The following is a 24,053-nucleotide window of genomic DNA, read 5'->3' on the forward strand; positions in this document are numbered from 1 at the left end:
CACCAGCGGCACTTGCCGGGGCGGGCCCGCCTTCCCGACTCCACAAGCCCGAGGATGGCTCGCACGAGCCAGCTTCCGGCGCAGCATCTCGCACCGGGCCCTGGAAAAGGAGACTCGCCTGTTCCTGCGGAGAAGGGCAGCACGCTGGCCCCATCCCGGGTCAGGCAGGGGCCCCAGCGGCCCCGAGCCGCCGCATCCTCGCCCCGCTCCCACCCCGGCGCCGCGTTCCCCTTCAGCGGGGTCCGGGAATCCGGGCGAGCTCGGCGTCCCGGAGCGCGAGGCTTCCCTGCTACCCCCGGCCGCCAGGGGCCGCTGTCGCCGCCGCGGCCGCTCCCCCGAGGCGGCACTGCGCGTGCGCACGAGGCCGGAACCGTCACGCTCAGCTTCCGGGCCGCGTCGGACCGTGTTCATCGCCGTCCCGGTCCCTTGCGAGCCGGCGCCAACTGCCAGGTGGGCGGTAGTCGCCGGCGACCCGCTCGCTTTGTCGCCTTCGGCCCCGCGCAGCCCGAGCTCGGCGCCATGTACGCCGTGTACAAGCAGGCGCACCCGCCCACTGGGCTCGAGTTCTCCATGTACTGCAACTTCTTCAACAACAGCGAGCGTAACCTCGTGGTGGCCGGGACCTCGCAGCTCTACGTGTACCGCCTGAACCGCGACGCCGAGGTAGGCCTGCGCCGCGCCCGCTCCCGCCCCTCCGCCCCCCACCGCTCGCGGAGGCAGGTGCCGCGGAGCAGACCCAGAAGCCCGCTGGTCTGCGGCGCCGGGCGCGCAGCTGCCTCGTGCGCACCCCGAGCCCCCGGCGCCCCCTTGCTGCTGTGGGCGGCGCCCTGCCCTCGTGCACCGTACTTGCTCCTGTTTTCCAGCAAAGTAAACGACGGGAACCCCTGCAGTGGGCTAGGTAGCAGGGATACCGCGGTGAATAAAGCCTGAGGAAACGGGTTAGGGGAACTGCCCCTGAATAAAGACCCACCTGTGAGCGCACCAGTGCGGCGGAGGAAGCGGGTTATAAAGGAGGGGGCGTCTCCAGCTGGTTGACCAGGAGGTTCTCGAGGGAGGATGGGGACCGACTGTTGGCAGCAGTGTTGGTGAAGTGCAGTGAGCTCATCAATAGGAGAAATTGGGGGGTACTTTGTTGCTGGAGGGGCGAGTGCTGGTCCAGGGACGCTTCTTGCAGGAGGCGGCTTCTTACCTGTTCTTGAGGGGGAGGAAGGCTCAGCCAGGCTCCGGGATGGTGAGTGGAGGGTGCTTCAGGCAACAGGCACATCCTGTGCAGGAGCCCAGGCAGTTGGGGGCGGGGAGGGCACGCAAAGCCGGACTGGGCTGTAGAGTGGAAGCATGGACCGCTCTCTGAAGGAGATTTGTACGAAGGGAAGGAAGGATGGAGCAGTAACTGGCAGGAAAAGTTTCTCATCAGAGGTGAGCAGACAGCAGCACGTCTGTGCATGAAAGGAAGGAGTGAGGGGAGCAGGGTTTGTGAGCCACAGCACCCCCCCCCCCGCGCCCCGCGTCCTGAGGAAGCTTTTTACATCCTTCAAGAGTTGTAAAAAATTCCAGAAAAGAATCCTCAAATTTGCTCTCTGGCCCTTTCCAAGAAAGTCTGCCAACTCACAGTAGAGTCAAGTGTGGGGGAGGAAGAGATGCAGAGGGAGAGCTGGACAGAGGGCTTGGAGCGGGTGAGAGGGCTCTGGACTCGTCAGCCGTGGATCTGGAACAGCCTGGCCTGGAGCTTCAGACAGCCTCTGTGGGTGGGTTGGGAGTTCCGAGGGGGAGAGTCTGAACCACAGGGCCTGTGCTCAGGGTGGGCGGAGGATGGAGAAGCTGTGTGGGAGGTGGGCAGGTGCACGGCCAGGGTCAGGCGTAGTGTGACAGCCAGCCGCAAGAAAGGTCCCCGTGACCTTTGCGAAGGAAAGCCGTATAGCGCTTGATTAAAATTAATAAAAGTCGCAAGTGAACAGAAAATATGTCATGGTTACGAGTGGGAAGAGTCATTGCAGACATGTCAACTGCTCCCAGATTAATTCATATATTTATTGTTCTTTATCTCAAAGTTGCAATAAGGGTTCTCACTAGATTTAGTATATCCAAGGTAATTTTAAACATAAACAAGGTGGTGCACTTGCCCAACAAGGTTATCAAGAATTGTGTGTGTGTGTTTTAAAGCTGTGTTATTAGATACATTTAAGACAAACTTAGAATACTAGTTTACTTTGTAAAAAAAGTAGTATTTAATTTTTGAACCGACCTTTTTGTCATGAAACGTTTCTTTGTATCTATAATACTTTTTCCCTTAAGATCCACTTTGTTGGATGGTAATGTGGCTGCCCCAGCTTGAGGTCTCCTCAGGAGAAGCCTGTGGCCAGGTTGGGGACCTAGGCTGAGCATGCCTTTGCGCACATTGGGCTGGGTGTGCGTGGCTGTCTCCAGGAGAGCCTGGGCTTGTGCCCCCGCCGCCCTGAGGGTCTGGTCAGGGCTGCAGGTGGCAGGGCCAGCCCTGGGTGGTCTTTTCCCTTGTCCCTCCATGAGGTGGGGCCACCCATGGCAGCCATGTGTCTCTTCCCTGCCCCCCTTCCTCCTCCAGGCACCAACAAAGAATGACAGGAGCACAGGTGAGCACACGGGTGGCTGTCCTGGCCACATGCCTGGGGGTAGGCGGCTGGGGCAAGGGAAATAGACCTGTATCCCCCACCTCTGCCCCAGAGGGGAAGGCCCACAGGGAGCACCGGGAAAAGCTGGAGCTGGTGGCTTCCTTCTCGTTCTTCGGCAACGTCATGTCCATGGCCAGCGTGCAGCTGGCAGGTGCTAAGCGGGACGCCCTATTGCTGAGCTTCAAGGACGCCAAGGTGGGCGGTGGATGTGGTGGGGGTGAAGGGTGGCTGGCGGGGCAGGGCTGCAGTGGGCGGGCCGTGGTTCTGACCTGCCGTCTGCAGCTGTCGGTGGTGGAGTACGACCCCGGCACCCACGACCTGAAGACGCTGTCCTTGCACTACTTTGAGGAGCCAGAGCTGCGGGTAGGGCCCCTCCTCTTCGCCTTCTGCCCCACTCCTTGCTCCCCAGCTCCGCTTGGGGTGGCCCGCCAGCCCTGTGGCCCACCTGACAGCCCTCCACCTCCAGGACGGCTTCGTGCAGAATGTGCACACACCGCGGGTGCGCGTGGACCCCGATGGGCGCTGCGCCGCCATGCTTGTCTACGGCACGCGGCTGGTGGTCCTGCCTTTCCGCAGGGAGAGCTTGGCTGAGGAGCACGAGGGGCTCGTGGGCGAGGGGTGAGTGCGAGGCTGGGTGGGCATAGCTGCGCCCCGGTGCCTCCTGCTTTCCACCTGCTGAAGCCCCGGGCCCACAGGCAGAGGTCCAGCTTCCTGCCCAGTTACATCATCGACGTGCGGGCCTTGGACGAGAAGCTCCTCAACATCGTCGACCTGCAGTTCCTGCACGGCTACTACGAGCCCACCCTGCTCATCCTGTTTGAGCCCAACCAGACATGGCCTGGGTGAGGCCCCTCTGCTGTGACCTCCTTGGTGGGGGGCTGGTGCACGGCGGGGACCCCCTGGCTGACCACTTGTCCCGGCCCCAGGCGGGTTGCTGTGCGGCAGGACACGTGCTCCATTGTGGCCATTTCACTGAATATCACGCAGAAGGTCCACCCTGTCATCTGGTCCCTCACGAGCCTGCCCTTCGACTGCACCCAGGCCCTGGCGGTGCCCAAGCCCATAGGTGAGGGCTGTGTGGGGAGGGGCGCGCAAGAGGGTGCCCTGAGCCCCGCCCACCAGCATGTCCTTCTGCAGGGGGGGTGGTGATCTTTGCTGTCAACTCGCTGCTGTACCTCAACCAGAGTGTCCCCCCGTATGGCGTGGCCCTCAACAGTCTCACCTCCGGCACCACTGCCTTCCCCCTGCGTGAGTGTGGCCGGGGCAGTGTGAGGGGTGGGCTTAGGGCAGGGTGAGGGGAGGCGGCCTGGTCTGCCTGATGCCCCCACTGAACAGGCACCCAGGAGGGCGTGAGGATCACCCTCGACTGTGCTCAGGCGGCCTTCATCTCCTATGACAAGATGGTCATCTCCCTCAAGGGCGGAGAGATGTGAGTCTCCCCTTTAGTGAGCCCTGTGCCCCTCAGTGCTGTCGCCCCCGCCCCCAGCTCAGTGTCCCCCTCCCGCAGCTACGTGCTGACCCTCATCACCGACGGCATGCGCAGCGTCCGTGCCTTCCACTTCGACAAGGCTGCCGCCAGCGTGCTCACCAGCAGCGTGAGTGGGTGCTTGGGGCGGCGGGGGCGGCCTGGGCCTGGGTCTGGGTCTGGGGCCGGGGCTGGTGCCCCTCACCACCCACACCCTCCCTCAGATGGTCACCATGGAGCCCGGGTACCTGTTCCTGGGCTCTCGCCTGGGCAACTCCCTCCTTCTCAAGTACACGGAGAAGCTGCAGGAGGCCCCAGCCAGTGCTGTGCGCGAGGCTGCTGACAAGGTGGGCGCCGGGGCTATCTGGGGGACACTGCCCTGCGCAGGGTGTCCCAGGGCTGCTCACCGTCCTCCCGCCTCACAGGAAGAGCCTTCGTCGAAGAAGAAGCGAGTGGACTCCACAGTGGGCTGGGCAGGTGAGGGTCAGGGCCCCTGTGGGGGTGGGGGTGCAAGGCCAGGGGACCTACGTGGCTCAGGAGGGTTCCCTTATGCTTCAGGGGGCCAGTCGGTGCCACAGGATGAGGTGGATGAGATCGAGGTTTACGGCAGCGAGGCCCAGTCCGGCACCCAGCTGGCTACCTACTCCTTCGAGGTGAGTCATGCAGGGAGGGGCGCACTCTGGCCGGCCACCCGCCTGACCACTGCTGTGCCCTCAGGTGTGTGACAGCATCCTCAACATTGGACCCTGTGCAAATGCTGCCATGGGCGAGCCCGCCTTCCTGTCTGAAGAGGTACTGGGGAGCAGGGGCAGGCGGGCAGGGGCCGGTTTATGGGTGGAGGGGAGGTTTGCGTGGGGGGCCCCCTTCACCTCGGCCCCTGCAGTTTCAGAACAGCCCGGAGCCGGACCTGGAGATGGTGATGTGCTCTGGCTACGGCAAGAATGGGGCCCTGTCCGTGCTGCAGGTGTGTGGGTGGTGGGCGGTGGTGGTGTACCCCGGGGATCTGGACGGACAGACACCCCATTGTCCTTCCAGAAGAGCATCCGGCCCCAGGTGGTGACGACATTTGAACTTCCCGGCTGCTACGACATGTGGACGGTGGTTGCCCCATTGCGCAAGGAGCAGGTATGTGCCCCCCGCAGGGCAGGGAGGCCCCGAGGGTGTGGTGATGGGTGCCCTGTCTATGAGAGGTGCAGGGGCAGCGGGTGGGCAGTGGGTGGGGGCAGGTTCTGCTGTGTGGGGCTCACCCGTTCTCCCAGCACCACTGGCTGGGCAGTGGGATTTGTGCTCCTCCTGCCTTCACATCACAGGAGGAGACCCCCAAGGGCGAGGGTGCAGAGCAGGAGCCCAGCGCCCCTGAAACAGAGGATGATGGGCGGAGACACGGGTTCCTGATTCTGAGCCGGGAGGACTCCACCATGGTGAGGGGCTGGCCGGCAAGGGGTCTGCCTGAGGTGGGGGCCCTGTCGGCGAGGGCTGCACCTCACCGTTGTCCCCTGCAGATCCTGCAAACCGGGCAGGAGATCATGGAGCTGGACACCAGTGGCTTTGCCACACAGGGCCCCACGGTCTTTGCTGGCAACATTGGGGACAATCGCTACATTGTTCAAGTGTCACCGCTGGGCATCCGCCTGCTGGAAGGAGGTGGGCGGAGCGGGTGGGTGAGCCGGTGGGCGGGGTGGGCGTGGCAGGCACTGACTGCCCTGCTCCCACAGTGAACCAGCTGCACTTCATCCCCGTGGACCTGGGCTCCCCCATCGTGCAGTGCGCTGTGGCCGACCCCTACGTGGTCATCATGAGTGCCGAGGGCCACGTCACCATGTTCCTGCTCAAGAGCGACTCCTACGGGGGCCGCCACCACCGCCTGGCGCTGCATAAGCCCCCACTGCATCATGTAGGCCCCTCTTCCACCCCCGGACCCACTGTCTCCCCACTGTTGTTCCCCCCCTCCCCACTGAGCCCACCTTTCCCCCACAGCAATCCAAAGTGATCGCGATGTGTGTATATCGAGACGTCAGCGGCATGTTCACCACTGAGAGCCGCCTGGGGGGGCCCCGTGATGAGCTGGGGGGCCGCAGTGGCTCAGAGGCGGAGGGCCAGGGCTCCGAGACCAGGTGCGTGGGGAGCCAGGGTGCAGGAGCTAGGGTCGCTGTGGCAGGCCGCTCAGGACGTGTGTGCTCTACAGCCCCACGGTGGATGATGAGGAAGAGATGTTGTATGGAGACTCGGGGTCCCTCTTCAGCCCCAGCAAGGAGGAGGCCCGCAGGAGCAGCCAGCCCCCTGCCGATCGGGACCCCACGCCCTTCCGGGCGGAGCCCACCCACTGGTGCCTGCTGGTGCGGGAGAACGGAACCATGGAGGTGGGTGGCCGCCCGGTGCCTGCATAGCTGCTGTCTGCCGCCTGTCCCCAACCCCTGCCTTCGCTAACCAGCACTCTCTGCACAGATCTACCAGCTCCCCGACTGGCGGCTGGTGTTTCTGGTGAAGAACTTCCCGGTGGGGCAGCGGGTCCTGGTGGACAGCTCCTTCGGTCAGCCGACCACACAGGGTGAGGCCCGCAAGGAGGAGGCCACGCGCCAGGGGGAGCTGCCGCTCGTCAAGGAAGTGCTGCTGGTGGCTCTGGGGAGCCGCCAGAGCAGGCCCTACCTGCTGGTGAGCACAGGCCAGCACCCACCCGCCCTCCCTGCCCAGGGTTGCCCGCACTGTCCAGGCCCCTTGATGACCCGACTCTGTCCCAGGTACACGTGGACCAGGAGCTGCTCATCTATGAGGCCTTCGCCCATGACTCGCAGCTCGGCCAGGGAAACCTTAAAGTTCGCTTCAAGAAGGTGTAGTGGCGACCCAGGGGTGGGGGGCCAGGCGGGGGCGGGTACCAGGTGCTCATAGGCCCCCCTCCCCCCGCCAGGTTCCCCATAACATCAACTTCCGAGAGAAGAAGCTTAAGCCGTCCAAGAAGAAGGCGGACGGTGGCAGCGCTGAGGAGGGGGCCGGGGCCCGCGGGCGTGTGGCACGGTTCCGCTACTTTGAGGACATTTACGGCTATTCGGGGGTAGGCAGGTGGCTTTGTGGGAACCAGGCTGGAGCGGCGGGGACCTCACCCCGGCGACCTCCTCACGGTGCTGCCCCCAGGTGTTCATCTGCGGCCCCTCACCCCACTGGCTGCTGGTGACTGGCAGGGGGGCCCTGCGGCTGCACCCCATGGGCATCGACGGCCCCATTGACTCCTTTGCCCCGTTCCACAATGTCAACTGCCCCCGTGGCTTCCTGTACTTCAACAGGCAGGTGGGTGCCCGGCCGGGGCTGCCCAGGCGGGAGCAGGTGCTGGGGCCTGGAGAGGAGGCCCTTGGCAGCTGGGGACGGGGTGTCCAGAGATGGGGGTGCTGAGGCCAAGAAAGTGAGATGAGCTTAATATTGGGAAGGTTTGGGGGGGTGAAGGGTAGCTACCTGTGTGGCTGGGGGCTAGGCATTGTCACTGCTGAGAGTGGGACCCCGGCTCTGCCCCTCAGGGGCTGTGGGACTGGCCGAGGGGCTCACCTGCTCTGCGCCTCACATTCCTCACACGTCCCCCAGATGATGGCAGTGACCCCACGCCCACACCCAGGGCTCAGTGAGGAGTGAGGTGGTGCTGATGCACCCAAGACTGGGTGAGGGCTGGGCTAGGGCCCTGGCAGGGCTCTCTCACCTGTCTGTGCAGACCTGGCATGGTCAGTGGGGCTACCCCTGGCCTCTTCCCTCCCATGCCCCGGCATTGACCACGGCCATGGCTACACCCCACCCCTGGAGGAGCCTGGAGGAGAGACAGACCCAACAGAGCTGAGGGCTGATCCCGGGGTGCCCCTGGGCCTGGGGTCTCCTGTGTTGCTTCAGGGGTGCCTGGTCTCAGTAGCCCCCATCCCCCAGGGCGAGTTGAGGATCAGCGTCCTGCCGGCCTACTTGTCCTACGACGCCCCATGGCCTGTCAGGAAGATCCCGCTGCGCTGCACAGCCCACTACGTGGCCTACCACGTGGAATCCAAGGTCTGAACCCCCTTCAAGGCCAGGGACCTCCTGGGCCTGGCCTCTGGTGTGACCCCCTCCACTCCCCCAGGTGTACGCTGTGGCCACCAGCACCAACACACCCTGCACCCGCATCCCACGCATGACGGGCGAGGAGAAGGAGTTTGAGACCATTGAGAGAGGTAGGAGACGCCCCAGTGGGGCCTCTTCTGGGGGCCATCCCCCCCTGACCAGCACCCTGTCTCTGCAGACGACCGGTATATCCACCCCCAGCAGGAGGCCTTCTCCATCCAGCTCATCTCCCCAGTTAGCTGGGAAGCCATTCCCAACGCCAGGTAAGGCTGGGCTGGGTGGGGGCCAGGTAGACGGGGGCCAGGGGTGCATCCTGACCCAGCCTTCTGCAGGATCGAGCTGGAGGAGTGGGAGCACGTGACGTGCATGAAGACGGTGTCACTGCGCAGTGAGGAGACCGTGTCAGGCCTCAAGGGCTATGTGGCCGCCGGAACCTGCCTCATGCAGGGGGAGGAGGTCACCTGCCGTGGACGGGTAAGGGGCATATGGGCAGGGGCAGGTGTGCTGGCAGCCCCTCTGCAGTCCCCTCAAGTCACCAACTGCCCTTCCTGCGTGCAGATCCTGATCATGGATGTGATCGAGGTGGTACCTGAGCCTGGCCAGCCCTTGACCAAGAACAAGTTTAAGGTCCTGTATGAGAAGGAGCAGAAGGGGCCTGTGACCGCCTTGTGCCACTGCAATGGCCACCTGGTGTCCGCTATCGGCCAGAAGGTGGGTCTCTGCCCCACCTGGCCTGTCACCCCACCCACCCATGAGCCACTGGCTGCCCTCTCCTGTCCACAGATCTTCCTGTGGAGCCTGCGTGCCAGCGAGCTGACGGGCATGGCCTTCATCGACACCCAGCTGTACATCCACCAGATGATCAGCGTCAAGAACTTCATCCTGGCTGCAGACGTCATGAAGAGCATCTCGCTGCTACGCTACCAGGAGGACAGCAAGACACTGAGCCTCGTGTCCCGGGTACCCGTGGGGCTGCTACCCCATGCTAGGGGGCGGGTCTCAGGTCCCAGGTGCACCCTGACGGTCCCTCCCCCCTGTTCCCAGGATGCCAAGCCCTTGGAAGTGTACAGTGTGGACTTCATGGTGGACAACGCCCAGCTGGGCTTCCTGGGTCAGTGTAGGGCCTGGGGGCCGGGGTCCCTGGGACTTTGGGGGTGGCTAGGGCTGACTCAGCTCTGTTTGCAGTGTCTGACCGTGACCGCAACCTGATGGTATACATGTACCTGCCAGAGGGTGAGCATTCCCGGGCCCTCGGTGGGGGCTGGGTGGGGGCTGGGCAGACCCTGACCTGAGGTCCCTCTCGCCCAGCCAAAGAAAGCTTTGGTGGCATGCGCCTGCTGCGCCGGGCAGACTTCCACGTGGGTGCCCACGTGAACACCTTCTGGAGGACCCCATGCCGGGGTGCTGCTGAGGGGCCCAGTAAGAAGTCCGTCGTGTGGGAGAACAAGCACATCACGTGGTTCGGTAAGCACCGGGCAGGGCGGGGGGCATGAGGAGGGTGGGTGGCACTGGGGTCACCTGGCTCACACTGTGTCCCTGCAGCCACACTGGACGGTGGCATTGGACTCCTGCTGCCCATGCAGGAGAAGACCTACCGGCGGCTGCTGATGCTGCAGAACGCGCTGACCACCATGCTGCCCCACCACGCTGGCCTCAACCCTCGCGCCTTCCGGTGAGCACAGCCCTCCTCCCCCCACCTCCTGCCGGGCCGTCCCAGCTACCCACTGCCTAACGCCTCCCTAGGATGCTGCACGTGGACCGGCGCACCCTGCAGAACGCTGTGCGGAACATCCTGGATGGAGAGCTGCTCAACCGCTACCTGTACCTGAGCACCATGGAGCGCAGTGAGCTGGCCAAGAAGATCGGCACCACACCCGACATTGTGAGCAGCTGTCCCCCATTGCCACGCCTTGTAGCCCCGCCGCACCCCACCCGGCCCCGCCCTCACCTGCCTCACCTCCCTCTCCCCCCACAGATCCTGGATGACCTGTTAGAGACAGACCGTGTCACTGCCCACTTCTAGACCTCTGGATACCGCCACAACCCCACCCCCTTTTTGTACAAAACACAGGAAAAAAACGTTCGGTTTGAGAAGTGTGTGTGGTCATTGCAGGGCCTCCTGGCCCCACCAGTGGTCAAAGCCCGGGGTGTCCCCCCACTCCAGCGCCTCCGGTCTTGGGATGTCCACACCTGTAGTCCTGGCCAGCCCTGGTCCTCGGGCCCTGGGGCCCTAGGTCTCCAGGTACTCGTACAGCCCCTCTGTCCTGGGCACGAGGCCCAGCTGCACCAGTGCTCGGACCAGGAGGGCGGTGAGCCGCATGGACAGGGTCTCCAGCCTGGGATGAGTGGGTGGAGGGGTTGCAGGTCAGTGGGGAGCAGGCACTGGCCCCGCACACACCCGCTGGGTTCCAGCCATCCACTCACCTCAGGGCCACCTCGAACTTGAACATCTCCCAGACAACCCTGACGTGGCGCAGGAGGCTGGCGCCGTAGACACGTGGGTGCGCCGTGCCCACCAGGCGGCTCCAGCCCCGGACCGCACTGTGGAAGACGGGTCAGCCTGGGCTTGCGCCCCCCACCCCCACCCGGACTTCCCACCAGCACCCACCTTTTGGCCATGAGGAAGTAGCGGTCGACAGGGGCGCCAAGGGCGCTGTTGACGGCGCGGACGGTGTTGATGTTGCGCAGCACAAGCAGCATGGACCGCGGCAGGGCCTTGAGCACGGCCATGATGTCCTCGAAGTGCTCCCGGGCCATGGCCTGCATGTACGCTGCCTCCTCGCGGCTCAGCAGGTGTGAGCGCCACAGCTGCCGCAGGCGCACCGGCCTCTGCATGAGCACCTCGGAGAACAGGAAGTAGTCTGGGGGACGGGGCTGAGCCAGGCTGCCCACCCGCCTGCCCACGTGCACAGCCCCCAGCCTCACCTTCCACCCCGAGTGTGGCTGCGTGCGTCCTCATCGAGGCGTCGTCCCTCAGGATGATGGCCCGCCACAGCTGGCACAGGGCCGAGCGGTCCCTGCGGGGCCCAGAGTGAGCCGCGTCCCAGGCAGGAGAGCCCGGACCCAGCCCCCACCCACTCCACTCACTTCTCTTCCAGGAACTGGTAAAGACCGTGGTCCAGCAGCACCAGCTGTGCCTTCCCGTCCGGGCCTTTCCGCACCAGAACTAGGGACAGGACATGTGGGCTCAGGCCCCCCTGCCCCATCCCCCACCGCCTCACCCCCACCCCGCCCCCAGGGCTCTTCTACCATTGCCAGGGTGAGGGTCGGAGTGGATGAAGCCGGTGTAGAATATCTGCTCAGCAAAAGCCTGGATGAGCTTCTCCGCTATCTGGGGCAAGGACAGGGCCGCCACCGTCACACAGCACTCCCGCCCCACATGCACCCTGCCCTCGCCCAGGCCCTGTGCACACAGCACTCACATCCCGCACAGCCAGCCCCATGGACTTGATGGCCTCCACGTCGTTAACCTTGCAGCCCTCACAGAACTCGGCCGTCAGCACACGCTGGGGGAGAGCGAGACGCTGAGCTCGGCAGGCCCGTATGGCGCCCCACCATCCACTCAGGAGGGGTCCCAGCACACCTTGCTGGACGTGTCCCAGTACACACGCGGGACCACGACGTAGCGGAAGTGCTGCAGGTCCTGTGCGCAGCGCTCAGCGTTCCGCCCCTCATTCTCAAAGTCCAGCTCCTGGGCCAGGGTCCCCTTCAGATCCTGGGGGCCACACAGGTAGTCTGGGGTCAGGGTGGGGCCGCGTGGCTCCGGCATGTGCAGGTGCGCCCCCCCAGCTTGCCTGGGCAGTGGTACCTGGAGGACCCAGCTGAAGCCAAAGCTGGGGTGCATGAACTGCACGAGCCTGAGCAGGAGCTCCAGAGTGTAGATGTCCCCGTCAAAGCGGTCCCGCAGGTCGATGTACTGCACCTGCACCGGGCCAGGGCGTGGGGAGGGCCGGGCTGCTGCTGCCACCCAAGCCCACGGCTGCCTCCCGAGCCTGCTGCCACGGAAGGTGGGCCCCTTGTACCTTCACAGCCACGGCAGTGCCGTCGTGCAGCCGCGCGCGGTGCACCTGGGCCAGGCTGGCGGCAGCGATGGGCTGGTAGTCGAACTCCTGGAAGAGCTCTTGGGGCGGGGCCTGGAAGTCCTCAAGAAACAGTTCGTCCACCTGGCCGGAGAGGGTCCTTAGAGCCGTGTAGAGGCCACGCCAAGGGCCACCTCCCAGCTCTGTGCCCCAGGCAGAGCTCACCTCCCGGAGGCCACGTGTCAGAGCCCTGTCCTCCAGCACGCGCAGCGTCCTGGTGTACTCGGGGGGCAGCAGGTGGTTGAAGGAGCACAGCCCCTGGCCCAGCTTCACGTACAGGCCCCCGTTGTGGATGGCCCCGGCCACCAGGGCATCGGCTGCCCGCTGATGACACGCAGACATCACCTCCACGTACCTCGGGCTGTTCTGACCACAGGCATGGAGGGAAGGGGTGGGGGCCGGTGGGCACCTCCTCCGTCTACCCAGCACCCGCCTGGGGACCCCCAGCTCGCCCACCCCATGGCACAGGTGGGCCCCACCACCGCCAGGGACACATGGACAGACCTCTTCCACCCCTCGCAGGACGACGTTCGTGCACCACCAGTAGTCCACGGAGATCTGCAGGCCGACCCTCAGGGACCTGCCAGCACAGGCTCCCTCAGCCCCAGCAGCACCCGGCCCGGCCCCACCCTGCCAGCCCCTTGGTGCGCCACGGGCAGAGGACGCTGGGCCCCGCCTCCTCGCTTTCAGGACAGCATCAGTCTCAGCTCCTGGCCTGCAGAAGAGGCCACCTGCATCCATCCACCCCGTCAGCCCCTGAACACCCTGACAGGCACCCAGGGCCGAAGGGAAGGGGGAGAGCTGGGACGCGGGCCTCAGGCCCCAACCACCAGACACAGTCTCTTCATTCCTGTAGAACAGTCCCCGTAAAAGGAAACCCACTCGAGACCAGGCGTGCTGCGAAGGCTGCCAGCTCCCACGCAGGTGAGCCCTCACTCCCAGCCCTGCCTCCTCTGCACTGGGCCATCTCTCCCAGGCTGGGCACCCTGGACAGGAGCCCCCAGGGAGTTGACTCCCGGATGGGGATCCCCAGCACGTGTCGGTGGCGTCCTCACACTCTCCCCACGCCTCAGGCCCTGCACAGGCAGCCCTGGGTCTGAGAGGAGAGGGTCCGGGACAGGAATCCAGGCTTCCAGCCCTCGGAAGCAGGAGCCCTGGCGGGACCCACGCCAGCTGGCGGAGCTGGGCCTCTTCTTCCTGCCTCCCAGCCATGTCCTGCCCGCACCCCCAGCCCACGGAGGGCACAGGAGCCAGACGGGGCCATCTGTGAGGAAGGGAGAGTGCAACTGGAAGGCCGAGCGAGACAGGCCTCCTCAGGGCTCCCCGGAGACACAGGGGCAGGGGCCCTTCCTGAACACAGCACGGACCCGGGCAAGGTCTGCACAGCGTGGGGAGACAGCTGCTCGCCGGGTGATGACGAAGTCCCCGCGCGACGGACAGAAGCCAGGGGTCTCCTAGCTGGAGGGAGGGAGTCACACACACACACACACAGAATGAGCTATGCTGGCGACAGGGGGTGTCTGCGTGAACACAGAGGCGGGACGTCTGCAGCTCCACACAGCACAGGGCTCCGGTCCGCCAAGGTCCCCAAGCACAACTCACGGGCACTTACGTCACCGCCCTGAGACCTTCCTCCACCCCAAGGGACAATGGTCAATGCCAGGGCTGCGAACGGACAAGATGAGCCTGGACCACCCAGTAGTGCAGAAGGAACAAATGCTCAAATGTGCAGACACGTCACAAGGGTTGGAGGCTTTATGGCAAAATCTCAGTTCTCAGAAGCGCATTCTCACCTAATCTGAAGTTTTTTAAATGTTGGAGATTTTTTAAATGGGTCACAAAAGCTAAGGTGACTGGCTACCCTGGAATGGCTCAGCAACAAAATGACAGTGACACCAGCAGAGTGACCCACAGGAGGAAGCGCAAGTCCAGGCTGACGTGAATAATGGAGTAAGTAACTGGGAGGAGATACCTGTCCTTCCAGCCGAGTGCCAACCTATGGACATGGAAGGATGAACGAACAGAAACTCCATCATCTGGCGACCACAATACCGAGAATGAATACACCCTAGGAGTGGCCGTGGACTGAAACTCCAGCAGGAGCTCCAAACACCGATGCCCAGGGCTGATCCACGGGGACTCGGCACCTCAGCGCCAGGTTGTACCAGGTGTGAGCATGCGAAGCTCCAATCTGGGCAGGCATGGGGCCCTGGGGGACTGTGTCCTGACCTCAAGTTTAGCCATGTGGGCCAAGGAGACAATGGGGACTGCTCTAGACTGGGGGACCTGGGACATGGACCCTGGACCAATCCTATGCTGAAAGGGTTGTTAATGGGGTGCATGGTGAAAGGAACGGGTCTCCTGGCTGTGCTACCAGAGAGAAAGTCCTTGTTCAGGACACACTCACATTTTCCAGGATAACAGAGCACGTTCACAACTTACTTGCAAAGGTTTCAAGCAAAAAAATTCTTTTGTATTATTCTTGCAACTTTTCTGGACATTTGAAATTGTGACAAAAAAAGGGGGGAAAGCCCAGAGATTGTAAAAGAGCCCTGGCTGGTGTGACTTAGTACATTGAGCACTGGCCTGGGCACCAAAGAGTCACTGGTTCGATTCCCAGTCAGGGCATGTGCCTGGGTTGCAGGCCAGGTCCCCAGTTGAGGGGCACGTGAGAGACAACCAAACATTGATGCTTCTCCCCCTTTTCCTCTCTCCAAAAATAAATAAACAAAACATTTTCTTTTTAAAGAAAGAAACCAAGTCCTGATGCAGACCTTCCCCCTCTCCAGTCTGAGCGTCGGCCAGGTTGACATGTTCTGGCCTCGGCCGGCCGGCCTGCAACAGAACAAGCGCCCAGTGTCTCGGTGGGGCTGCCCCACTCATGCTCCTTCCCTGAGCTCCTGCCTCCACGCTGCCCAGGACCTGCTGTGTGTCCCGTCTCTAGAGGCTTGAGGTCACCCCACACCCAACCACAGATGCTCCAGCAGGCCTGCCTGTCCTGTTAAGGTTTAGAGCTGACGAGAAGGCACAGACAGGGTGGTAACCAACTGGCTCCTCTCCCTCCAATCCCAGCTCAGCCTATGCTACCTGGCAGTGGGAACCTGTGTTCCCAGGAGCCAGCAGAGAGGCAGGCAGGAGGTGCCCAGGAAGGCCAAGGGGGTGCTCAGAGCCAGGCTGCAGAGGGACAGCCCCCCAGGGGAGAATCACAGAAGAAGAAGTGGACCTGACCACAGGCTCTTGCACAACACAGAGACCTCCGCCCAAAACTGGCCCCTGAAGGCAACCGGAGCTCCATCCATGGAGAAGTAATAGGCTTGCTTCACCAGGGAGGCAGGAGTGGGTGGCAGTCAGCCAACTGGTACCTCTGGCCCCAGCGCAAATCTCAATGAAGCTTTTGGCTAAGGGCCTGAAGGCCTCCATGGCCTCGGCCTCAACTGGCCCAGGTCTGAGAGGCAGCAGGTGCTCAGGGCTGACAGATCGGGACCCCCTCCCCAACAGCAGTCTCCCATGAGCCCCTTCCCCGGTACTCTGTGCACAGGGGGTTTGGGTAAACTGAGGTTTCACTCAGTGCCAAGAGCTGGTTCTTAGGACTTTGCAGACGCAGGAACTCCTGGCTCTGACCAAGCGCAGGCGTGCTGACCCATGGGGCCGCACCCAGGGATTAGACCCCAGCATCCTGACCAGGAAGCAGGAGTCAGAGGTGCCTGAGCAGCAGGAGCAGCACCACACCCATTGCAGGGCACTGGGGGCTCGGAGGGTGGGAGGCACCAGCTCCTCCCTGCCAGACGCCGGTCAAGGCAGATCCAGAGGGTACATGGAGGTGCATCAGCGTGGGGGGCTCACTGGCACTCCGCCTGTGAGGATGAGGCCGCGTCAGGCGCAGCCCCTACCTGCCAAAGCGCCCGACGCCGTCCGCCATGAGCCGCATCCTCCTCTTTTCCTGCGGCTCTGCCGTGAAGTAGCGGATGCCAAGGAGAAGGGGCAGCCCCACCGCCGTGGTGGAGAGCACCTTCTTCCACAGGGGCTGGGGCCTCGAGGACCTGGAGGGACATGGATGTACAGCCGGGTCGGTCCCGGATGCCTGTGTGGTCAGCAGGATGCTCTCACCACCGGACCCAAGTCACCTCGCCTGAGCCCCCACGCACCCTGGACGCCAGGCTCCAAGGGCCAGTGGGTGGAGGGAGCAGCTCCTTGGCCACATGGAAACCACATATAGTCATCCCACTGTGCACCTCGCTGATGGCCCAAGTCGCTGCAAGCGTCAGGATGGCAAGACATACAGGTAACACCCGTGAGAGGTTAGGGCAAGGAACGCAGTGGCAACCCTGGCCCCCAGTCACGTGGTGTCTCCACTTGCTGCTCCACCAGGCCTGGGTCTCACCTGCAGCCCCTCCCTCTGCCCGCCCACCTGACCCTCCCACCCCTGCGCCTTGCTTTGGTCCCACCCACCACCCTGTCTGAGCCACAGCTCTGGTTGTGACCGGCTCACAATGATGCTGTGGGGGTTCTACTCCTGGAACCCCAGTCCCAGCTCAGCCCACCACACCAGGAACAAATGCATCCGGTTTTGGGCGGGGGGTTTCAGGGAAGGTCCTGCCTTGGGCCCACAAGAGGTTGAGAGGCTTCAGAAAACTCACCACGGAGCAGGCGGGACCCTGTGGCTTCTCCTGAGGGAGGCAGCGGGGAGCAGCCGGCGCAGCGGCCGGCTGGGCAGCACAGCGCAGTGGAAGTGGCACAGTGGTGACTGCAAAGTGAGAGACGGCACAGGGTCAGGTGGGGCAGCCACGCACCCGTGGTCCTGCCCGGCACTGTCGGCGCCCTGGGACCCATTGTCCGTAGTTCCTGCTGCTGAGACCACCAGACGTAGGCCTCAGGAAGGCATTCCGCATTTTCAAAGGAAGTGACAAGAATGCTTAACCACAGGCCCTGGCCAGCTAGCTCAGCTGGTTCAAGTGTCCCGATTTGCCAAGGTTTCGGGATCCCTGGTCAGCGCACATACGAGAAGCAGCCAACAAGTGCACATCAGTAAGTGGAACAAACCGATGCTTCCCCCACCTCTCTCCCTACTCCTAAGACCAGTCAACAGGGAAGAATGCTTAACCACACAACCATCACATGCAGGAAAAACAGGCCTTGCGTAGGTCCTTGTTCTGAAAGCAGATGAAGGCACCAGGGACTCCATTCCATTGGCCCCAGAGGCAGCATGGAGATGCCAGCCGGCAGGACAGGCAGAGGAGCTACATTCCCGGAGGCTTTCTGCTCGGGGGCCACCTTGGTTTCCCATCTTACTTCAATTATGGGTCTTAAGAGTTCCTCAACCACAAATTCACCCCCCTGCAAATTCTCAGTTTTTAGGGAAAAAACAAAACAAAAACTCTGTGTGTAGTAAGTTACGGCCACAGCACAGACGTTAAGACTGTCACTGTGAACTTTGGGCCAGATAAGGAGCTGGCCTTCCAGTCATGTCTGCACGCAGCCCTCAGACAGCTTCAAGGCCAGCAAAACAAAGCAGAAATCAGAGGGCAATGCCCGTGACCTACTGTCCCAAGGGGAGGACGGTGCTGACAAAGCCTCTGCCAGCAAGGCCACACGCGGTGAGGGCCAGCGCGGCAAGGCGTTCTGCGCACCACTCTGCCCCTCTGGCAGCACCCCCCATGGCACTCGGCCGTGCCGGCGCCCCGAAGAGCGGCCCCAGGAGCGTGTCTGTGCACACACACGGCGGGCAGTTCTCAGAACATCGGTGAGGGCCTGCAGGACGGCGCGTCCGGGCTGGGACCACAGCCGCCTCCCACTAGACATCAGGTTGTGACAGGCAGATATGCCAGGAAGGGTCTGCCCTGCCTGCCTACTCTGTGCCTGCCCCACATGCCCTTCTGCCCAGGCCCCGTGCAGACCCGCCCCATGTCCCTCACCTGACGACGTACCTCCCCCCACTCACCGCCCTGCCATGGAGACTGGCCTGACAGTGGGCCCTGTGTGTGACCAGGGGCCACGGGCACATAGATGGGGCCACGGGGACAGCACCAAGGGCCAGGGAGGCAGGGCTCCTACGGCCGGGCAGCGAGGGGGCGTCCATGTGGACACTGCAGGGTGTTCTAGGCAGAGGACACAGTGTCAGGGAAAGCCTGAAGCCGGGAGGACGGGGTGTTTCTTAGGAGGAGACAGACCTGTGTGGCCGGGAAGTGCGCGTGCCCTGGGTGAGGAGGGCGCTGCCGGAAAAGAGAGGGTGGAGCAGCGAGCTGGAGCCACAGGCGCTTTCCCAGGGGAGGGGTAATGTTCTGGGGATGTCAGCCCTGGGGGAGGCGGTGACAGGTGTCCAGTCAGAGGGACCACAGGGGGAGGCAGCCAGAGGCTCCCAGGCAAGCGTGAGGAGCGGTGAGTGCCACCAACACAAGACCGCAGCCCGTAAATAGCGGCTGACGACAGCCACCGGCCGGCTGCCCTGCTCGGCACTCATTGTCAGGGACCCTGCCAGCAAGCGGGTTGGGGCCCTCGCCGCGCAGCAGCCTGGCCTCTGAAGTCATCAGGATCCATGAGCCGGGCACAGTGCCGGGCTCAAGCATGTATCGAGTCTGTACTTCTGTAAGTATTTGCAGCTGTTCTTCACAACAAGACGTTAAATAAAAGGACGGTGGTAGGCCAGGAGGGTAGACAGACGGAACACGGAGCACAAAGCAGGAGCCCAACCTCGACCTCCAGACATGCGGGCATGACCGTGACACCCAAGTATCTGTGCATCTCGCGGTGCCATGGTGCACTTTTCACAAATTGAAGGTCGTGGCAACCCCATACCCAGCAAGTCTGTCAGCACATTTTCCCCAGGCTCATGGGAAGATCAGCGTTTTTTAGCAATAGTATGTTTACTTTAGGTATGTACATCTTTTTAGACAGCGCTCCTGCACCCTCAACAGACTACAGCACACATGTAACTTCTACATGTACCAAAAGACCAAAACAACCCATGAGACTCGTGACATTCGGCGGCAGTTGGGAACCGAAGCAGCAGTGTCTGTCTCCGAGGTCCGCCTGTGCCTCCGTCTCTGGGGCACGATAATAACCATGGTTACGAGAGAGAATGTCCTTGTTCAGGGGATGCACATTGAAGGTCCAGAGGAGATGTCTCAAAACATCTGTGAGTATCAAATGGTCCAATGACAACAAAACACACACGTCCAATAGAAACAGAAACAGCTGGTGCAGGATGCCAGCAGCAGTCCGGTGGTGGGCATCTGTCCCTCTCACCGTCCCAGGCGGGAAGGTGGCATTTCGGAGCCAGGGCACGGGTCCTTGCCTGGACGATCCTGTGCCAGGAGCTGTCTGCAACGGGCGGGGGAAGGGGTGCTCCCGGCAAAGAGAGGGTAAAGGTCAGGGCCCAGGACAGTCGCCCGAGGCTGAGCCGCGCGGGGCAGGCTCTGACCCAGTCCTCAGGGGCTGGGACCAGAATCTCAGCACCAGCACTCAGCAGCCGCACAGTGCGGGTCAGCTCCTCCCCCTCTGTGCCTCAGTTCCCGTCTATGAAGCAGGCACCGCCGCACATTAAAGTGCGGGTCCAGTGAACGGACATGTGCAAAGCCCGCAGAGCACACAGTGGGCAGACGTGTGTGCTGAGCTTGCCCGGGGTCAGAACTAGCCGCTCGTCCCTCCCAGGCTTCCTCCTCATGGCACCAAGCCAGCCTCCCACTCCCAACACCCCCACTGCCTCTCCGCAGCCCTGCGCCGCGCCGCCTGACACCTGCTGGGTTGGACTGAACTATTTACGTTAACAGCTTCCCACGGCTTCTTCAAAGGAAAAGAGGGTTTGTTCTGCCCAGAAAGGAGACTATTCCCAAGACAGCAAAAACTCAGTCGGGGGTCCCGTATAGAAGGGGACAAGACCAGAGTGGAAGGACAGTGACGTGGGTTCTGCTGCCAGTCCTGTGAGGGTCCGTGTGGTGGACGAGGAAGGAAAACTGCCGAAGCAGAACCAACAGTGATCATCACCACTCAGAACAGAGACACGCGAGCCCACGTGTGATGGCCTGCGGGAGAAGAGCCATGGGCCCCTGCTCAAAGGCTGCATGTGCAACACCCCAGCACCTGGCACAGCTGCCCCAAGACCGCGGCCGAACCCCGCATCACGCAGCCCCCAGATGCACCAGAGAAGGCCAAGCACGCAGGCCGCACATGCTCTGGCACAGCTGACTCAGACGGCAGAAGCCTGCAGGGGAGGAGAGTTCCCTGAGAAGGCTCGCCACCAAGTCCCTCCCCCTGGAGAAGCCCCCAGCCCACCAGGGGGATGCACCGTGAAGACTCATCTCCAAAAAGGTGTGCGCAGCACCCCCTAGGCCGCAGAGGTCATGGCCACTGCGGTTTTCTGACAACCCCAGTGAGAGGGCACAGGACTCAGTGTCCTCCTGATGGGTGTCACACGAGGGAGGCAGAGGACGGACGCACAGGCCTGGTCTGTGGCCTCGCGCCCTCACCTGGTGCTGGGGTGATGCCCATCCTGATGCCTTTCGTGTCTGAATCGGGTAGCAGGGTCCATCTTGCCAGGCTGGGAAGGTAAGAGGTGGTGGAAATAGAGCACCTCCCTCGGGGCCTGGCTCATCGAGGGAGGGCGTTCGCGGCAGGGCTCCTGGCCCAGCTGGCACAGCCGACACCCTTCTGGTCCCAGACTGGCCGCCCTGAAGCCCTCCAGGGCAGCGGGGTCCTGACAGCCAGAGGGGAGCCCACTGTCCCCGAGATTCTGGTGAGAAAATGCCAAGTCACCTAACTCACAAATAACCTGAACGTCATTTTGATATTAAAGCATATTGTTCTTGGGGGGCCAGGGGGTGGGTGGAGGTGAAGGAGGGTATAGAGGGGATAAACGGCAACGGGAAAAATGCAATAAAAACACAGCATTCTTAATGCCACCCCAATAAATTCAATAAAAATGTTTTAAAATACTTTTTCTGTCTTAGCATAAACTATCAACCAGTTGATAAAAACTATGGGATTGTTTGACAACAATGCCATTATGAATTGTATTGTATTTAAAATAAGTAAATGAGAAATAAAAATATTGTCCTTTTACAGAGAGGAAGGCTAAATCTGAATCATTTTACACGGAAGACTGAGGCCCTGGCTGCGCTGCAGCCCCCAGAGGGCAGTCCAGCGAGCGAGGCCTCTGAGCCAAGAGGATGGGCCGCCCAGGGAACCGCCACCTCCCGGGAGCTCCGGCTGCGGCCGTTCTCCCCAGCTCGTTCCCAGCGCGCGCTCCTCGCTGACGCTCCCCACACAGGTCCCTGTGGTCCCGCCTGGAGTGGCCTCCAGCCCCGCACCTGCCCATCCGCCACTGTCCTCATCACACAGGAGCGGCCGTCAGCATGGCCTTTGCGTCCCCAGCAGGCGGAGCGGGCCCACGTCTCAGTCACGCCTGCAGGGCGAGGGCCGGCACCAGCTCTGCGAGATGAAGCAACTGCTCCGCCAGCGCTGGCTGCACGGAGGTCACGGCGATGAGCACAGGACGGCCAGGGCGCAGGCGGCCCCGGCGAGGACACCGGCGGAGCCACATGGCCCCCAGGCCCCCCAAACTCTCCCCACCACAGGAGACGGCCCGGAAGCCCGCAGAGGTCGTGTGGGGCAGGGCCTGCGGCCGGACCTCCCCGGGCGGCGCAGCTGGCTCCCGCCCCTCCCGTGACCCGCACCCACCCAGGCCCAGCAGGAGGCGCGAGGATCCCCAGCGCACGGTCCCTACGCAGTCCAGGCTCTGTTGCTGCGCCCTCCCGGGGACGAGGGGACGTGGGCTTCCTATCCCCGCCTGTCCCGCTCCCCTAGCGGGGCACGGTGTGTCTGCAGAAACCCCGGGCTCCTCGGGACTCGGCGGCCCAGCTCCGCAGCAGCAAACTCCGCGAGGCAGCGGCCCTGACGTGGGCAGCACAGCTGAGAAGCGCGTGTGACACAGGACAGCGAGCGCGCGGCCGGGTTACAGGGGACACAGGCCATCCGGAGGGAGAGGGGACCTCCCTGCGGACGGGCGGCCGCAAGCCCCGGGGTGACGCTGTGCAGACCTGAGCAGGGCGGGCTGGACCGGGCAGCAGCCGTGACCACCGCCGACAGGCTCGTCCGGCAGCAGCCGGGAGGAAGGACCGCGCCGGGACCAGCGCTGCCCCGCCCGGCGCTTCTGGGGACCTGAGACGCGAGAGGCTGCCAGGGCCGGCCCGCGCCCGCCGCCTCGTGGCGGCTGCGGCTGCTCCCCGCGCGCCGCTCGATCGCTGTGCGGTGGGCGCTCAGCCCGCACGGCCAGGCCGGCCAGCAGGACGCGAGCTCCGCCGAAAGCCCCAGGTTTCAGTGCCCAGGGGCCCCTTAGGTACAAACCACGGGCAGAGGGTCCGATCCCTGGGGACGGAAGGTGCCACCGGTGGGGGGAGGCCCCGGGGCCCGGGGAGCCGCCGGCCGCCTCGGGGTCGAAACCCGCGAAAGAGAGCGCGGCCGGGCGGGTGAGGGGCCCGGGGCGCAGACGGCAGGGGGCTCCAGCCCGGGTCCTGGGCGAGCCCGACGCCGCGAGGGGCTGCGGGCAGGCGGGGGGCGCAGGGCTGGCCCCGGCCCCAGGCCAGGGCGGGCGGCCCATACGGACGCCAGCGCGCGGGGCGCGTCGGCCGGCGGCTCCTCGGGGGCAGCGGCGTTGGCCCACAGGGCAGGGCACCTGAGAGCCGCGGGGCCGCTGAGGAGCCCGAGGGCCCGGGGCCGGGGGCCGGGGGGCACAGGGTCCCGGAGAGGGCCCGGACGAAGCGTCTCTGGGGCGCGCGGGCACCCGGGTCTCGGGGCCCAAGGGTCCCAGACAGGCGGCTGCCGGCGGCCGGCGGAGGGGACTCACCGGTCGCCACATGTTCGGGCTGCCGCTCAGCGCCGCCTCGGCGCAGCCGGGTCGGAGCTGCCAGCAATCTCCGCGGGAGGCGGCACACTGCGCACGCGCGCCCCTGCGGCTGGAGCCCCGCCCCCAGCGCCTCCGTGGCTGCGCAGCGCCCCCTGCCGGCCCCGCGGCGGAGCTTCAGGGCCCGCGGGTGCTCGGGGCCCTCGCCGGCTTCCTCGCGCGGCCAGGAAGCTTCTGCAGAGGCAGCTCCCCCGCCCGCACGGCCTGCATCCACCTGCTGCTGACGGCGCTGCAGCCACGCCCTCGGGCCCCGGAACTCACGTCTCATACTCCACACGCGTTACCGCCCCACCGTCACCCCAAGGACATGCTTCAGAAGCTTCCTCCTCCAGGGCTGCCACCCTCGTCAGCCTGTCCCCTCCCGCGGGACGCCGCCTTCCACGTGGTCCGCCCCGCGGAGCCTGCTCACCCCACTGTCCTGGGCGCAGGCGAAGCCCGGCCTCCGTCACCCAACACGCTACACCCCTCTCCTGCCCTGCTGCCCGCGCCGCCGCCCCGCGGAGCTCCCCCGCCTCCAGGGGCGCGAGTGCCCCCGCCGAGCCGGGCTGAGTGCAGAGAGCGTCCCCATGACCTTCTGCCCCCCTCGGCATCGCGTCGGCCGCCTGTGCCCTGGCGACAGAGTGGGCACCTGGACCGGTCCCAGTTGCACAGGGTCGGGATCCCGACCTAACCCTTACGTTTATGGAACAGGAGCAGGAAGTGGGCTAGGCCGCCAGCGACGTGCATGCGAAGTGGCAACACCGAGGCGCCAACACGGACACACGCGTCGCTGAAAGCCTGGCCCACCGACCGCCCTGGGGCTGGGAATGGGGGGCGGGAGAGGGGCTGTCCTGTCCACTCTTGGTAAACAAGGGACAGCAGTTTCCCACCCCCAAACGAACAGGAATTAACTCGGTCCTATT

The 24,053-nt window shown here is 63.9% G+C and overlaps 2 protein-coding genes across 4 annotated transcripts; one reads left to right on the forward strand and one right to left on the reverse strand.

The window, feature by feature from the left end:
- The first annotated feature begins 455 nt into the window (after window positions 1-455).
- On the forward strand, window positions 456-10,272 carry CPSF1 (cleavage and polyadenylation specific factor 1). The gene is made up of 37 exons (XM_090283251.1): window positions 456-663; window positions 2,579-2,606; window positions 2,698-2,840; window positions 2,928-3,008; window positions 3,112-3,263; window positions 3,341-3,487; window positions 3,572-3,711; window positions 3,783-3,893; window positions 3,981-4,074; window positions 4,153-4,240; window positions 4,335-4,457; window positions 4,536-4,587; window positions 4,669-4,763; window positions 4,828-4,902; window positions 4,994-5,074; window positions 5,146-5,235; window positions 5,421-5,531; window positions 5,613-5,754; window positions 5,826-6,004; window positions 6,088-6,224; window positions 6,296-6,470; window positions 6,556-6,762; window positions 6,849-6,938; window positions 7,016-7,159; window positions 7,240-7,392; window positions 8,011-8,127; window positions 8,198-8,288; window positions 8,357-8,441; window positions 8,511-8,652; window positions 8,737-8,889; window positions 8,962-9,138; window positions 9,223-9,289; window positions 9,364-9,411; window positions 9,487-9,642; window positions 9,721-9,850; window positions 9,922-10,060; window positions 10,154-10,272. The coding sequence occupies exons 1-37, from the start codon at window positions 520-522 to the stop codon at window positions 10,199-10,201; spliced, it is 4,335 nt and encodes a 1,444-aa protein (XP_090139377.1). The 5' UTR covers window positions 456-519; the 3' UTR covers window positions 10,202-10,272.
- ADCK5 (aarF domain containing kinase 5) lies at window positions 10,260-23,178 on the reverse strand. 3 transcript variants are annotated; one of them, XM_090283169.1, is made up of 15 exons: window positions 23,095-23,178; window positions 16,895-17,001; window positions 16,148-16,297; window positions 12,762-12,837; window positions 12,423-12,581; window positions 12,201-12,341; window positions 11,987-12,100; window positions 11,762-11,893; window positions 11,601-11,684; window positions 11,428-11,509; window positions 11,266-11,344; window positions 11,104-11,195; window positions 10,787-11,039; window positions 10,603-10,719; window positions 10,260-10,514 (listed from the first exon to the last, which is right to left on the reverse strand). In XM_090283169.1, exons 1-15 carry the CDS (start codon window positions 23,104-23,106, stop codon window positions 10,409-10,411), a joined length of 1,704 nt encoding a protein of 567 aa, XP_090139295.1. In that variant the 5' UTR covers window positions 23,107-23,178; the 3' UTR covers window positions 10,260-10,408. The 3 variants fall into 3 exon arrangements, with proteins under 3 accessions (XP_090139295.1, XP_090139294.1, XP_090139296.1); XM_090283168.1 differs by having other exon boundaries at window positions 12,423-12,623; XM_090283170.1 differs by lacking the exon at window positions 12,762-12,837 and having other exon boundaries at window positions 12,423-12,618.
- Window positions 23,179-24,053: the final 875 nt, after the last annotated feature.

The sequence above is a fragment of the Furipterus horrens genome, unplaced genomic scaffold, assembly GCF_987537825.1.
Source record: "Furipterus horrens unplaced genomic scaffold, mFurHor1.1.pri manual_scaffold_7, whole genome shotgun sequence".
In the NCBI taxonomy this organism is placed as follows: Eukaryota; Metazoa; Chordata; class Mammalia; order Chiroptera; family Furipteridae; genus Furipterus; species Furipterus horrens.